The sequence below is a fragment of the Columba livia genome, chromosome 21, assembly GCF_036013475.1.
Source record: "Columba livia isolate bColLiv1 breed racing homer chromosome 21, bColLiv1.pat.W.v2, whole genome shotgun sequence".
Taxonomy (NCBI): domain Eukaryota; kingdom Metazoa; phylum Chordata; class Aves; order Columbiformes; family Columbidae; genus Columba; species Columba livia.
In genome coordinates this window covers 4,789,443-4,806,112 of record NC_088622.1, presented here as the reverse complement: position 1 = coordinate 4,806,112, position 16,670 = coordinate 4,789,443, and the positions used below count along the sequence as shown (strand labels likewise).

Here is a 16,670-nt window from a genome sequence, read left to right as displayed (position 1 = left end):
TGGGATGTCCATGGAGCAGCATCCACCCCAAACCAGCCGATGGATTTCAAACCTTGGGAAGGGTCAACCACACATGAGTGCACACACACACACAATGTACAAAATATTTATTCGGAACAGGTGTGCTCGCACAGCATCCTCAGCCATTTCAGTGCACTCAGCCCCCAACCTCTGGATTTCTCCACTTGCCTCAGACCATCCCCTGGGAAGCACAAAACACAACAGGGAAAGCAACCGAGGCAAGAAATCCAAACTCTCCCTGGGGAACATGGGGCTTGTTCCATCCCAATTCCCACAGCAAAGACCTTGGCAGGAGTTGGGGCTGGCCCTGGGCCATCCCAGCCCCGGGCGGGAGCGGGGCAAGCTGCAGAGCTGCTCTGCAAATGCCATTTCCCATACTCAGAAAGAAAAGGCACCAAAAAAAAAAGGAGCACTGCCCCTTTTCCACTTGCAAAATCCTTGTTTGGTATCCGTTTGGTGGCTCGGAAAAGTCTTGCTGGCGCAAGGGGGAGAGGAGGTGAGAAAACACATTGGGTGGTCCTTATATAAATCACTGCAAATTACATTTTCTGTACTTCCAGCCTTCATTTACTTCACAGCAGCAGACCTACTGGCATTCAGGTTTATCTGCCCGTGTTCCATCCTGTCCCCACGCTGCAGCACGACGCGTCCATCGTGTCCTCCACATCGCAGCGTCCAGGCAGCCCCGACCACTCCTGCGCCCACAGACCGAGCCCCTCTTAGCGTGCTTTAAAATAACAAACCAATAAAAACCCCAGCAGCAACGCATATTCCTCTTCTTTTAAGTCATTTGCTGGCTCTCTGGCGCTTTCTCCTGGATCTCCTCGTACTTGGGCGGAGGGGTGAGCGGCTCTATCGTGACGGGGACGCTGCTGTTCCCTTCGGCCAGGTTTAACCTGATGTCCTTCAGGTGCAGCTTCTCCGACTTGATCCTCCGGACCTTGAGCGGCTTCAGGCGTTTGCTCAGGCGCGAGTTGTGGCGGCTGGGGTGCCGTTCTGTGCCGGGCTCCGTGCCGGCGGTGGCCGGTGTCTGGGTGCTCTCGTCCAGCCCCGTCAGCGACTCGTAGGAGGGGAGGGAGACGCTGAGCCGGGGGCCCCTGTCCGAGTCTCTGGGCTCAGAGTAGCCTGAGTTCATCACCTCCTCATAGCTGGGGACATAGTACTGGGAAGATGCATCTTCATCCTCTTCTTGACTAGAGGAAAAAAGAATTAATAAAATAAATAAATAAATGAATTAAAAAACCCTAAAATTCAGGCTTTCAGGAGCACATCATTTCAGCTTCATCGTGGGTTGGGGATGGAGCGAACTGATAAAAAGATCCACCCAAAACTTTAGTAAATTACAGGGTGTTTCAAAAAGTCGGACCCCATTTGAATCAGCCTCAAAAGAATCACAGCAGCGGTGACCACGGTGGGAGGAAACACTTTGAGAGGCGTTGGGTCCATACAGCAGGGGGAGGGAACACAGAGCGCTTATATAAAGGTTCCTAAAACTTGAAACTCATTAAACCCTTTGTAAAGTTTTCTGTAGTTGTTACATGCCGCTGTTGTGGAACACGCTGCTTTGAAATTGGGTCCATCTTTTTGAAACACCCTGTATTTACCCCTCTACATTCTATAGCGCTTCCTTTTTGTTTGACGGAACAGACCACAACCCCACATATATTCACACACGTTTTTATGGTCTTGTGACCTATGTCCACTTTGTTTGCTCGCAAAATCCATTTTTCTATTGCACAGCAGTGACTTCTTTCCCCAGCAGAATACTGATTTCCCCCCTCCCCTCTTGCCAATCAGCCAAAAGACATTTGACAGGGACATCACCCCTCTGTCTTTGCCATCTGGATGTCTTTTTGGTGGTGTATGTATTAATACCTTGAGTTTTTCTGCAAAGAGATTCAGAGATACATCACCATTTGCGCATGCGTATACTCGGTGTTCCCTTTGCATTATGAAGTTATCATCACAATTTCATGGGGAAAACCTGCGCCCGGTGAGACAGGACACCCTCCACCTCCTGCTGCTCTCCCCACTCGCACCAGTGACCTCGCTTTTCGTTAACCATTAACCACCAAGTCCAGTGCTCCCTCCTGGCGTGCTGCCCGTGTGCCGGCAACGCCAGGAGCGGCCACGGCTCCATCCAGACCCCGGCTTACACACAAACAATGCTCCCTGTCACCTACGGCACCATAAATACAGCTGGAGTTGTTCCTACCCAATCGCCATCATGTATTTGTGCCCTGAGCCACGAGCCGTGCGTGCCTTTGTTTTAGCACACGCTGCTATCGGCCTTGCTCTCTTTGCTCCTGACCTTCTTGAGGAAGGATAACAGCTCTTGGTTTCATTCCTACACTTGATTTCGCCCCATTTTTGCCCCAAAATGAAAAAAATATTCACAGAAAGGGCTGTCGGGCATTGGAACATCTGCCCAGGGCAGTGCTGGAGTCACCATCCCTGAAGAGTTGGACAGACAGACATGAGGTTCTCAGGACATGGGGCGGTGCCAGGGCTGGGGGAACGGTTGGACTGGTTGATCTTCAGGGTCTTTTCGAACCAAAATGGCCCTGTGATTCAGGCTCACCTGTCCTCCTGGTGCGAGGGCTCTGCAGACGCTTGGTGCTGCACGTGAACGATGTCTTCGCTTTGCCTCTTTCTGTCGCGGATATTCAAGCAGATGGAGAGCAGCAGCAGCAGCACCCCGGCTCCCACCAACACGTACGCCACCGAGAAGGTTTTACTCTTCAAAATGCCCCCGGTGCCGCGGTCGGGCTTGCTGCTGTTCCCGGCGTGGGTGGCGGGTTTGTCGGCGGGGCCGAAGCCAGGGACGAGGTTCCATACGGCCATGATGATGCCGAGGACGAGCATCCCCAGCCCGATGGCTGTCAGGGCATAGTGTGAGCCGTTGGTGCGGGACTGGGCCATCGCTGCCGCCACGGGCTGGCCGGCTGTGCTGTCCCCACCTTATCACCTGGCTGGGTTTCGGGGGGATGCAGGACCACTGGCATGCGTGCGGTCCCCTCCCCTGGTAGGCAGCGAGCTCTGGGGAGAGATGGAAAGCAATAATTAGCACGTGGCAGGATGCAAAGGCTACACAGCGGCCGTTTCAACCACCATGACAACATCGTTTTATTCCACTAATGCTGGAAATCTAATTCCACCGTGTATGTGGAGAGTACGTCGAGACACAACACAACCATTGGCAGCAGGATTGGATCTGGGGAACAATTTCTTGCCCAAAGGGCTGTGGGGCATTGGAACAGGCTGCCCAGGGCAGTGCTGGAGTCACCATCCCTGGAGGGTTGGACAGACGGACATGAGGTTCTCAGGACATGGGGCAGTGCCAGGGGCGGGGAATGTTTGGACTCAATGAGCTCGAGGGTCTTTTCCAACCAAAATGATTCTAGAATTCTACAATCCTTCCTGGCTGTTCTCATCACACCCCTTTGCTACTTTCTCTGCTTCAATACCCACCAACCTTAGGAAAGAATTGAATTATTGACATTTGCTAAGGACTTAAATTAATCGTCCTTAGGAGCACGATAACTGACCTCTTCACAGCACCAAAGAAACCCCACCAAAATAAATCTCCCTGCTTGGAAAAATGCTCCGTGCTTTATAGAGCTTGGCTGCCTTTAGACAAACAGCCATTGGCAACGCAAACTGACCTGAAACCACCCAGAAATAACCCTCCGGCTGCACAAGTTCTGCACTTCCCTGTTGGGGACGGAGCGGGGCTGCCTCGGCGCTGGCTGCATGCCCTGCAATGCCTCCCTGCCCGGGGAACAGAAAGCAAAACCGCTGCTCTCCCAGCCAACTTTTCTGAGCTCAATTCTACCTCTTCTGAGTCGCCAGGACCAGATGCACTCTCTTGCCAAAAATAAACACATGGAAACACATCTCTGGGCTGCTCACCCCCCTGGCCCCGGCTTGGAAGATGCAGCTGCAAGTGCAACCCCTTCCTGCAAACCATGGGTGAGTAATGGGGATCTCTGCAGCAAAGCTCCCCCATCTCCACCCAAGCAGCCTAAGAGCTTTATGCACGTGCCAAAACCAACATGCAGCTGTGCAAACATGCCAGGTTTTTCTCCTTGTCTCCCCAAACCTGGATTCTAGATGCTTGTTTGTGTTAGAATTCACCGTTGGATATGCTGTCACCACACATGTCCTCACCCTTCAGTGTCTGTCCAGCTTGATGGCCTCAAGCTTTACATTTGCTTGTTTAGCTTGTGCTCAAGCCCAGCTTGCAGGGTCAAGGGGCAGAATAAACCAGCATTCCCAGAAAACAGACCAGCTGGCAGGAAGAGACATGCACGCAAGCCCGGGGAGGAGAAAGCTGCAGAGCAAACTCCCCATCGCAGCCCACTCACCGCTTCGGAGGGTCACCCAGGGATGTCCCAGCCCCGGCCCCGCATTGGGCTTGTCAGTGTTTGCAAGAACACGGGCAGGGCAAAGACTTTGCTCCTGCGACACGTCTGGGGTTACAGAGCAAACATGAGGTGCAGGCAGGGACAACTCACTGCTACCCATGCATCACACGTCCTCCTCCTTCATCCACCCGCTGCTGCATCCCGCTGTGCCGATGATGCTCGTGGCAAGGACCACCGAGGCCCTATTTATATGCAGCCCTGCTTCTCATGTTTGGTCTCCCAAACCTGGCTGCTGTTGGGTTTTTTCCTTACCTGTTTATCCAAATGAGCTCCCATCCCCACATTATTTGCCAAGGGAGTTTCACAAATGGACATCGGCCTCCTGAGATTTCACTTGCAAACTGCTACGATGGGTTTGGGGTGGGGACATCGTGCTGTACGCAAGGTTGGCACAGAAAACACGCAGGGCCGGTAACATTTACCTGATGTGTCTAACCCTCCGTGATCTATTCCTGATCCTTCTGGTTCCCTTGGGCACCTCACCCCTGGATTTCAGCCTCTTCACCATCTCTGTGCCTGCACGTTTCAGGCAGATCCCTCACTGCACTGCCCTGCAGCCCAGGCAAATCATATTAAAGTAGGAGACCTGACATCCAAGTCTGTCTCTCCATTGAATTAGCTCTTCTTTTGGCTTTCCAGAGCATGCTCCTATCGCTGCTTTAGCAATAACCCCTGTGTCCTGACGTCAGTGCCCAGAGAAAGGAGCCACTGTCTCGGGTCCAGCATCCCTGACATGGACACGGCCAAAGGGTGCTGCAAATTGAGGTTTCAGAGAAGCCCAGAAACAACCACCAAGTCACTCCAAATATCACAGCGTAGCTGGTGCCTCCACCCTCAGCACGGGGTCTCCCTGCAGCCAGACCCACCTCGTCCCCATCCCACCCACACCCACGGCCCAGTGCTGCCCTGGCAATGATTTACACCCGGATCTCCGAATCATTAAACTCCACCAACGCAGCTGCAAACCCAGGGCTTTGCACCCACTCCACGCTCGAACAATGCTCCCCGCACCTCTTCCCAGCTCCCCGCAGGCTGTCAGCGCCAAGGGACACTTTGTGATTTCTCTCGGGACATTTCCGACTGTTAATTCTGACAGATTAGCCCGTTCTCGAGCACGGCACGCCGGCACGCCCGGACGCACCCCAAAGGCTTTTGGCACGGGTACCCAGGCAGGACGGCAGCAGATAGCATCTTCCCCTCTGCAGGAGACACCAGCCCTCTGTTACAGCGGTCCCACCATGGGGACACAGATCCCCTGAGGGTATCAGCCCTGGATCATGTTCCACATCCCGGTGAAACGCCAGCCCCACTGGGGTGACTCACGAGGAAACACGACACGACACCCACGGCTGCCCCTGTGCTCCTCTGCCCTCCGCAACCTTTGGATCTTTCCCCCTCTGGTGACATCACCTCCCGGTCATGCTCCGGCAGCAACACCTTTGTCACGGGGTCACGAGAGATGAGTCTGCGTTTCGGGGAATGGGTCAAACGCCGATGCGGGCACAGGGCATGGGATGAGCTCATGGGCTTCCTCGCTTCCTAGGAGGAGTCGGAGCACGATGTACAGCTCACAGCATGTCACATCCCCTTGGAACCCGCCGCTACAAACCAGGGTGCCACTCCAGCACCAGTCATAAACCACCAGGCTAATTTTCTGGACTTTTTTGGGGGGGAAACAAAAAATATTCTGCAAACATCCCAAGAGCACGGAGCCCACCACACGTGAGTTTGAGCCACAACTCCCCCTCTTCCCAAGCTGCTCCCAGGGCTGGTGGCAGTTCTGCAAAGCGTTTGCAGGGAACTTTGCACCTTCTGATGGTGGAGCTGGAAATCCCAGGGGGTTTGGCTCAAAGTTGGTGCACCCCAAGTTGGTCGGAGATGGGGTAATGATGGGCTTCACCTCTCTGCCCAGCCCCAAGCCCCACATCAGCAGCACCAGCAGGCAAGACAGCCACCTCCACCTTCACCCTTATGCACAGACAGCTTCTCATTAACTGTGTCCCTAATTGGGGACTGCAGTGCATCCTCACAAGCTTGTTCCCGCAGTGGCTGTAACCTCGCACGGAGCCCTCGTCACATGAGGACTCAACCCACCAGCAACACAAAACCCCACGTCAAGTCAGAAAACCAGCAGGTAATATTTCCTCTGCTCAACAGGTAATATTTCAGGCAATGTTTTCTCCTGGTTTTGGCCCTTCTTGCTGCCCGTGTTGCACCTGCCCCAGCAGCAGGGATGTTTCTGGCCGGACGCATCCCAGGGGATGCAGGGATGCTGGGAAGAGCAGCGCTGATGCCCATTTGGCCAATTCCTGTTCGTTTGGACTCATTCTCAGCCCATTTTAGAGCATCTCACCAGGGAAGGCAGCAATCCAGCGGGACAGGCTCTCAGGGCTTTTCCACATTTTGTTGCTTTGATGCTTCCTGCCACGAGAGCGCAGGAACGCGCCCACATCCATCGCTTTCGGCATTCCCTACAGGGTTATTTCACCATCTTTTTGTTTTGTTTCAATCACATTCTCACAAACAGCTCTTTCTAGAAGCTTTGCACAAGGAGCTCCCCCTGCTTTGGCACCAGCCCACCCCGGCGCCCAGAGCCCCCCCAGTGCTCCGGTTTCCTGCAAAACAAGGGCGTCACGGGAAAGCAAACGCTGCCCGGCCCACTCCCGGGCTCAGGATGCTGCAATCTGCCCGGCCGGTCACCGCAGCCACCGCAGCCACGCTGACGGCTGCAGAATAACAGCGACGGCTGTCGCAAAACACCCCTATTCGCACAACGGTCCTTCCCCAGCTAAGGCATCGGCCACCACCAGCATCTACATCCTTCCTAACGCCGGACACGGGCAGGCAAACAAGTCGCCACCAGTTTAAGAACTGGCACAGATCACACAAGCCACAGGAACTGGACCCCCTGAGCTTTAATTATCACTACACAGCCATTAATTAGCTTGAACTTTGCCACCAAGGTCTGAGCAGCTGACTTGCAGACTCTTTTTCTCCCCATAATTTCATTACGGCTGTCAGAGCAGAGCTTGCTGCAAACCAATAATGGACCAAGAGACCTTTTAAATATCTATAAAAGTCGCTTTAAATATGTTTAAGGATGCTGCTGCTTATTCCTGGGGACAACGCTGCCGCAGCCACCAAGACCGTGGTGGCACGAGGAGGCTGGTGTCACCCTTGCCATGACCCAGCCCACTTTGTGACCGGTGTCCCCTGGATTTTCCCGTGCCCGGCCTGCACACGTAGTTAGTACCAGCCTAACACCTCCAGGCCAGGCTCTGCTAAACCAGAGGCTGGGGATTTGAGGCGTCTCTTAGGGCTAGAAAAGGCAGTTGAACTGCCTGGGAAAATCCCAGCATTGTGCCTTTGTCTCCTTCCTGCTTTCCTTTGGACGCCGCTTTGCACCTTTGTAATTGATTTATTTTTTTAATTGTCCTGATCTGCTGTTTCCTGCCCGTGATAACACCATTCCCCCCAGCAGCCTTCCCAGGGTTTTCGGTCTCTGACCTTGCCCGTCTCCGTGCCAGATAACACACTCGCCTCCGGAGCCTTTCAGCATTTGTAGACATAAGACATTATCTGCCTGCCCTTCCGACGTCTTTCGAAGCCGAATCCGGCATTCCCACTGCCTCAGAGCGCTTCCCAGCCCTCCCAGAGTGCTTCGAGCAGCTCCTGTTCACACTGGAGAAGCCCCCAGGCTGCAAACCTGGGATGTCCCGCTGCCTTCAGCCTCGCCAGTGCCGCCTTCCTCATCCTCAGCCTGGATTTTCAGCGTTATCCTTCATCGCGCTGCGCCCCAACGCAGCATCACCTCTCCACACGCTTCCCAAATGAGGAAAAACCACCAATAAAACCCACTGAAGACGGCAGAGAGGAGCCAACACGGCAGAAAGGGAGAGATGGGAGATGGAGGGGAGAAGGATGGATCCGTCTGGGCACAAAGCAGCAGTGTTTAGCCCATCGGGAACAGGTATTTTGATAGGGATGGAGGTTTTCCGGCAGATTATGTCGCTACACACTACCTCTCCAGATTCTTCAACTGCTTTGGCAGAGCCCCAACACCACTTTCTGCCTAAGAAACACATTGGGAACAAGAAATGCATTCGGGAGGTAGACACGTACCTGGGCTGCTGGATGGATTCTTCCTGCCAGGCTCTGGCGAGGAGGATGGACGGACGGACAGACAGACAGCCTGGCCTCACAGGATCTCCACAGGAGCGTGGCTGTGGGCAGCGCTTTATGGCAGTGCCGAGCGCCACCGCGGCTCAGCTCCCTGCAGAGCACCGAGGCCCAAACGTCCCTCCTTCCCCAGGCACTTCCCTGCCCCAGGATTTCCCCACCTGTGTCATTACCCACAGATAAAATCAAAGGCATCTCTCGCATACTTCCGAGTCATTTCGGTTGAGGGCTGGGTTTCACCAGCCCCACACCCACGCGTTCCTCGGAGCCACCTGGGATGTTTCCCTTTCTGCCGTCACACCGAGATGTCCAGTGCCTCGGATGGCTGAGGGACGCTCGGCTACATCCTAGAGGGATGCGATGCTGCTGCATCCCACCGCGGTCTGCACCAGAGAAGCTTTAAGCAGCCTGGAATCCCCCCAGCAGCCAAAAGCTGGGACCACACCTGGTGCAGCTTCACCTCTCACCACGCAAAGCCAAGGGCAGCCTGTCTCACATGGGATGCGCTTGCAGAACTGCTGATTTCTGCTCGCACAGCCACGCTTCCCACAAGCCTGGCTATGCCGGGCTTAGAGACACCCCCACCGCATCACCTCCAAAAAGCAAATGCCAATGTCTTTGCAGACAAGTGCTTTGGGACACGCTGCTGGCAGCAGGTGCTGCTCCCCCAGACCCAGGGAACTTCAGCATCGCATGGGAGACCCTCAATATGGGGTTATCCCACGTGCAGCCTTCGCAGCAGCTTGGCACCTCCATATGCTCCCATTATACTGGCGCTGGGTGTGCTGTCACTCCTGAAACAACCTGTTTTTAAGTCAATATAGGGAAAACTCACACTGGGATTGTACCTGATACACAAACACACAGAGCTGGCTTAGAGGAGAAAAACAACCTAGGCAAAGCTGCCAGCAATAAAGTCATCAAAACCATCCCCAGCAATTAAGAGTCACAGGACTGTGAAAAAGGCTCAGTACAGGTGGAGCGAGGCTGGCAGGCTCCTTCCCCCCCTGCAAAACACCCACCTGACGGTGATCCCGACCCGGCCTTGCCTTCCAAACCCAAGGATACAGCAGTTCTTCCCTAGCCCATCAAGGCAATGCAGGAATTAATCATCATGGCAGACAGAGATAGAAGCTTCCTAAATTAATTGTGACTATCACAAGCCGTACCCCAAATACGGTGCAGGAGGGTGTGTGCCGACCCGGTGCATGCTGAGGGTGACTAATCACATCTGCTGCCAAACACCCATGGAGCTGACCAGCCACTTCTTTTCCTTCTAAAGCAACTCTCAGAAGACATCTGTAGATTTGCTGGAGCCCTTTGAAGCTCCAAGCCACTCTTTAATTGGCAGAAACGGCATGATAGGAAGAACTGAAACCCCACTGACCAGTGTTCGGTTCATAAACTGCCCAGCACGGACCTGCTCTGCATAGGTTTCCTTCTCTTTATCTTTGTTTGCTTTCCAAACAGACTCGTGCACACGCTGTCCCTTGCACCCTCCCGGGGACTGACGTCTTCGAGCAATGGGCTCGTGGGATGTGACTCCCTGGCCACGCTGTCACCTGCGAGAACTGGCCGCAAAGACACGGGTGGGTTTGGTGTGGGGTCTGTCTCATGCCCTCCCCTCCTCCCAAGGCTGCTGTTGCTGGTTCCACCTTCCCCAGCCCCACGGGCCACACTCAGAGATTCTATGGAATCAGAATCATTTTGGTTAGAAAAGACCTTTAAAATTATCGAGTCCAACCACAGCCTAACCCTGGCACTAAACCATGTTCCCAAGAGCCCCACCTACACTGTTCAGCCCCTCCAGGGATGGTGACTCGGCCCCACACCAGGAAGGTCCCAGCCCCAACAAGATGCCCCGGTGCTGGGGTAAAACCCAACCGGGTCCTGTCCCCCCGCATGGGTCTGAGTCCAGCCCGGGACTGAGCCTGACCTGGTCCTAACCAGGGACTCAGCCTGACCCGATCCTGCACCTTGCCCTGAGTTTAAACCCCACTCAGTCCATCCCCGGGACGGAGCTTAGCCCACCCCAGTCGCGGCTCCGACCCGGTCCCGTCCCCGCCCCTGTTCCCCCCTGCCGGGACTTCCCGATCCCTTCCCGGAGTAGGGGGTCCCCCCGGCCCGACCCCACGTACCTCTCGGCAGCGGCTGCGGGTCGTTCCCAGCCCGGTCCGGTCCGCCCTGCCCGGTCCGCCCTGCCCGGCCCTCCCAGGGCGGCGCTTGCAGGGCCCGGCCCCGGCCATGGGGCGGCCCCGGGCAGCGCTCCCGGTCCGGCCCCCCAGCGGGAACAGCCGCTGCGAACCGGAGGAGCGGAGAGGGGCAGGAAGACACCAAAACCCGGGGTGCGGGCAGCCTCCCCCCTCTTCTCCTCGCCCTTTGCAAGAGCTTCCAGCTGCTCATCTCTTGCCGCGGTACTCTGGGCTCTTGCCCATCCCCAAGGAGGAATTTGTTCTCCTGGAAGCCCTTCACACGGCGACAAGCCCGGCCCGGCTGATCCTGACCGTGAGACGCTCTCCACCATCCCTTCTCCAGATCTATAATTTCTTTCAGTATTGTCTAAAAGTTCTCAGAAAGCCGGGGGGAACTGCACTGGCTGATTTTGGTTCCCCTTCTCCAGAAGCGTCTGAGCTTCCAGCAACAAGAGCTTAGTCAGGAAAGGGATGTGCTACAGCAGCAACCCAGCAAAATTTGTTCCTTCTCCCATGCTATTTGTGCACCCAGGCGTGAAGAGGACGGGTTCCAGCCTGCCCGATTCCGGGGGGTCCCTGCACCCCGCAGGCTGCACCTGCAGCAGTTCCTTCCTGCAATTCCTACCATCCACCACGTAATATATAAAAATATGCTTTTCCACAACTCACAGAATCACAGGATGGTTTGTGTTGAAGGGACCTTCCCAGCTCCCCCAGTGCCCCCCTGCCATGAGCAGGGACATCTTCAGCAGCTCAGGTTGCTCAGAGCCCCGTCCAGCCTGGCCTGGGATGTCTCCAGGGATGGTTCATCCACCACCTCCCTGGCCAACCTGGGCCAGGCTCTCACCACCCTCAGGGCCAACAATGCATTCCTCATGTCTAGTGGACCCCACTTCTAGCTTATAACCCAGCGCACGAGTGTTTTGCATTATGAAAACAGCTCGTACAGACAAGCAAAGCCTCTCCTCAAACGAGCAGTTCCCAGCATCATTTGAGGAACCACAACCACTTTGTCTCATCGCTCCATTCCCCAGGGCAAAGCCAACATCCCCATAAAGCTGGGCTTATGTTCACAAAGAGCCTGGAAAGTGCTTTTTATCTGGCTGCTGCCCTTGAAAAACACCCCAGTTAAGCATCCGCTCCCTGGGAAGAGCCATTCCAGGCACGGCCCTCACCGGGGCTGCTGGTGGCCATGTGCCTTGGCCTCGTAGCCAGACAGTCCCGTGGTTTCCAGGCTGAACCGCAAGGATGGACCTGCTGGCTCCTGCCCCCTTCTTCAGCAGAGCGTTACTAACGAGCAATTAACAGCCGCAGCCATGCACGGGGTGGTGAGCTGCAGAGACAGGGAAGATCTGCATATTTCCCTGCGTATCTGTGATGCAACTAAACAACCTTTCTGTGCAATATACATAAAATAATTACAAAACTGGGAGTGCACATAGGGGATGCAGCTGGGTTTTGGCAAACCCTGCTCGAATCAATGATGTGGCCGGTTTCACCTCAGTGTCACCTGCCAGCCCAGCAGCAATTGGGGCTTGCATTCTCACACCCAGCCTTAATGCTGAACACCACCGAGAACTCCTGATTCTATTGAAGACGACACTCAAGGTGGACTTTTTTTCCCAACCATGCATGAAAAAGCAGCATTGCTACACTCGCTGGACCAGCCGCTGCAGTTTTTCCTGTCCCTTAAGCCCTGCAAGTCCCTGCAAAGGCAACAACCATCAGGAACCTGACGCAAGTTGTCACATCCCCTCGCGTGAGTCGGCACGGCCAGCCCTGCCTCGGGGGCACCGGGATGCGGGTGGGAACTCCCAGTTTCCCTCTATCTCTCCCTTCCCCAGCACAATCCTGCACGGACCTGATGGCATTTTCCAGTGACTCACCTGCCGCAGCTCCTCCTCCCGGTGCACGGCAGCGCTGCCCTTCCCCGCTCCTAGTGCCTAATCAAAGGCCAACTTCCAGAGCTCTGCTATAAAAGAATATCATTATTAAATATCTACGCACAAATTGTTTTGCATTTTCAGGTTTGGCCACCCTGCTCTGGCAAATTCTCCCTCTGCTTCTTGACCTGCCTGCAGCACCTTTATCAATATAAACCTGCCATCTCCAGCTAGAGCTGGGATTTGTTTTTTCTGCCGTTTAGCTGCGAAAAAGCAGGGGAAAAATACACTTTATACAGCGACTGTCGCTGATCCTGCGTGGGGAGAGCCCAGCTTAAGCTGGAGCCATGTCACCCACCCTGCAGAGGGGCCCTGGAGACCACGAGCACAGAGAGGACATGTACAAAGCAGCTCCTCACATTCCTGCTCTGCAAAGCTGAATACTGGCCAGAAACAGCCTTTTCTGCAGCATCAGGGCTGGGCCAGCCGGAGGTAGCTGCATGCTGAAACCATTTCATCTCTCCCTTTGCTCAGTTGCTCCCTTTGGAGCAGAATTCTTCCTCCTCTCCCCTCGCGATGCTGTCTCAGACTGCTTGCCCATCTCTAAATTAAGGGGTTTCGCTCGCACCCCTCGAAGGGCAGAGCCTGGATGGTTGCTACAGTCTCCGCCGTGCACTTTGCCGTGGGCTAACGCATTTACATGCATTTCTTCGGCTCATTTGCCTTTCTGGCTATAGCAGCCATCCTGGCGTGGGTATTTATCTACGGGCAGCTCGAATCCTCCCCTTGCAAACACTCACTGCAAATCACTCCGGGGTGGGCTGGTACCTCTCTGGGGTGATTATCCAGCCAAATATGTGGGATAAAGACTTCGCTTGTACAGGAACACCAAGGAGGAAACAAGAGCCTGACCAGGAGCCATCAGCAGCAACAAAAGGGCCTTTCAGAGGAGCATTTGATGCTCTGGTACTGGCTGGAGATGCCAGGGACTCATGTTACCTTGGCCTCAGTGGCAGAAATTGCTCACCGGCTGTTTTCCCCTGCTTTTTTCTGCTCAAAGGAAGGTACTCAAACATGTACATTAAAATCTATGCAAAGCCCAGCGCAGAGCACAGCCACATCCTCAGAGTCCTCCAAACCTTTCCAACACTGCTTGGGGTGACACGTCGCTCCTGGACACCCGCAGCTTGTCCTGGAAGAATCAGAGCCACCAAACTGCTTATCTATTAATACAGAGAGTTATTTGCTACAGTTAAATTAGCACCAGAAGTGTAACACAGCCAGGGATGGGGAGGATGCTCAGGTTTCTACTTCATTTCCCCCCAGTCCTACAGCCCCAAGCCATCCCTTCCCCTGACACCGCAGCCTCTCAGGATGGGGGAACTTTGATTTTCCCCCGTTTTGAGTGTGTGTAAACATCAGCACAATATTTGCTGGGCAAACCATCTGCCCATGGAGCAGCCACAGCCCCAGCTTTGCCCCTGGGATAAAAATCCATCCCAGCCTGTCCTGTGATGCGCTCCCTCAAATCCCAGTTCCCAGCGCACATGCACTGGTTTATACTGGTATCTCCCTTTCCCATACCTTGGTTTCTATACCCTGATTTACAGAGCGCCTGTGGGGGCTGCAGGCTGGGAACCTGCCGCCTAAATGGGGAAGAAAAGAGGAAAAGCAGCAGCCCAGGAGGGACGGCGGTTCCGGTACAACCAGTCTAACTGGCCAGGTCGCCGTCTGCCAGTTCAAGCACACGCACGTCTGCAACCTGGAAAACAGCACAAGCAAAGCTGCTGTATTAATTATAAGAATAATAAGTAACCTGGCAGCTTCCTCCTGGGGGCTGCTGCATCTCATCTGTGGTGCTCCATCTTAGTCCTGCCTTGCAAAGCGCAGCTTGGCTGGGCAGAACTGTCCCATATGGGAAGGGGTTGAGGAAGTTCATTCATTTACCTCGGGACCTGTGTGGTGCCATGAGGCTTGACCAGGACAAGAGAGGAGTTGGGAATATTGGGAATACAAGATCCAGGGCTTGAGGGAAACAGAAGAGAGAGTTATGGGGGTGTCCAGATATTTAAAAGAGCTGAGCAGAGGTTTAATGTAGCTTTGCAGAATTAGGAGCAGATGGCGAGCGATGGCTTGTGCCCAAGACTAGGAAACTGCTGGGAAACCACTCAGCAGCGATGATAAAACTCCAAGGAAAACTCATTACCTGGATACAGGGTCTGATTGCAGCGTCAGTGTCCCGGTTGGATGGAGCTGATTTCCAACATCGGCTTCATACACACAAAGCAGCAAGAGTAGCAGACACCTTCTAGGAAAATGGGTGAACAAATAAACAAGGACAATTTCAAATATTCAGCGATTCTGAGCAATAAACCAGCAGCATTGACACCAGCGTTTGGGGAGACACCACCATTCGTGATGATTTGTTCAGCTATTGAGTGTACACAGCTTCAGCTCTTTAATGCAAAGAATAAAGCCCAGGGAGGCGAGCTCACCTGCCTGAAGCGGTGGGGTGAGTGTCCTGGAAACCTCCCCGGGACTCGCCTGCCGCAACCTCCCAGATCTGCTCCTGATCTACAGGTTATTAGTGCATGGCTGTGGTGTGATGAGTAAACACGGCTTCGGTTGGAACGGCACCCAAGGACAACGCCAGGACACAATGGTAAAGGAGCACAGCAGTCCCCGAGTGTCCCCTCTGCAGGACACCCCGACCACCCCAGCACAGAGCAGCCTTTATTTTCCTTTCTTGGTCTAAAGTCCTTGTGACTCCATCTGCGCCACGACGCTCCCGGTGCAAAGTGCACAACCACCACAAGTCAGACCTAAAATAAACACGCCCTGCTCTTAAAAACCACCCCGTGCTGCATTTGTTGAGCTGCATTCAGCCCGGAGTTTGTTGACTTTGGGCAAGAGAACTCAACGGGGCACACGAGCCTTTGGCCACATGGCAGCTGGTGTCACGGTGGGGACAACGGTCACCGGGCTGGTTGCGGTGTCCCCTGCATGTCGCAAGTGGAGGTTTGGCTGTGGCTCGGGGAGCGCTCACACGGTGGCAGCATCGCAGCGCGCTGCAGCAGGGACATGCTGGGACACAGCAGCCGTGCAGGGGGACACGGTGTGGATGGGGGGACACGGTGTGGATGGGGGGGACATGGTGTGGATGGGGGGGACACGGTGTGGATGGGGGGGACACGGTGTGGATGGGGGGACAAAGTGTGGATAGGGGGGACACAGCGTGGATAGGGGGGACACAGTGTGGACGAGCTTCGCGCCCTGCGACTGACAGGAAAAGCCAAATATTACCAGAACATCACTCCCAAGTGCAGCAAACGGTCTGCGCCCAGCTCACCTCTGCTGCTCTCAACAGCTACACTTCAATGCGATGTTTCATTCCCATTAATGCTGTGTTACAGCTGCAGGTGACAGAGCTGCAGAGCCAGCTGGCTTCTAGCTTTCTTTCTCTTCTTCTCTTTTGTTAAACCCTCCCTGTTTCAGGCTGTGGAGGCTCTTACCTGCTCTGCAGCTGCTCTCAAACCCAGAAGGATATTTTTGTTAAAAAAAAAAAAGGCACATCTATTCATCTACACTCTCATCGGTTCAAAACACAGGAAATCATCACAGGCCTTGTATGAAATGCTCTTTTTTTTAAGTTCTTTTCCCTCCCAACTGTGGCTCGATACCTCGAGCGGCTCTGGCTCGTGAGAGCGGGTCCTCCGCTTGGCTCCATCCCGAGAACTGTCACCGACCCCAAACCAGCATGGGGACCTGCTGGAAGTGCTGGCACAACCCTGCAAGTGCCAAACGCCATCTGTAAATTAATAATTATAAGTTAGTAATAAAATAACAATTTTATCCATCCATGATTAACCATAATTTATCCACGAGCAAGTGTTATAGCACAAAAACTTCTCATCTCTCTGTCCCACCTGCTTTTCTCAGCCCTCAGCTTTACATCTTCCAGATCTGAG

General features: G+C 54.3%; 1 protein-coding gene across 3 annotated transcripts; it reads right to left on the bottom strand.

Annotated features, from left to right (window-relative positions):
- Window positions 1-92: 92 nt before the first annotated feature.
- TMEM51 (transmembrane protein 51) lies at window positions 93-15,081 on the bottom strand. 3 transcript variants are annotated; one of them, XM_005507948.3, is made up of 4 exons: window positions 14,909-15,081; window positions 12,706-14,464; window positions 2,603-3,060; window positions 93-1,214 (listed from the first exon to the last, which is right to left on the bottom strand). In XM_005507948.3, the coding sequence occupies exons 3-4, from the start codon at window positions 2,941-2,943 to the stop codon at window positions 803-805; spliced, it is 753 nt and encodes a 250-aa protein (XP_005508005.2). In that variant the 5' UTR covers window positions 2,944-3,060; window positions 12,706-14,464; window positions 14,909-15,081; the 3' UTR covers window positions 93-802. The 3 variants fall into 3 exon arrangements, with proteins under 3 accessions (XP_005508005.2, XP_064893693.1, XP_021150959.2); XM_065037621.1 differs by lacking the exons at window positions 12,706-14,464; window positions 14,909-15,081 and adding an exon at window positions 10,766-10,916; XM_021295284.2 differs by lacking the exons at window positions 12,706-14,464; window positions 14,909-15,081 and adding an exon at window positions 8,571-9,571.
- Window positions 15,082-16,670: the final 1,589 nt, after the last annotated feature.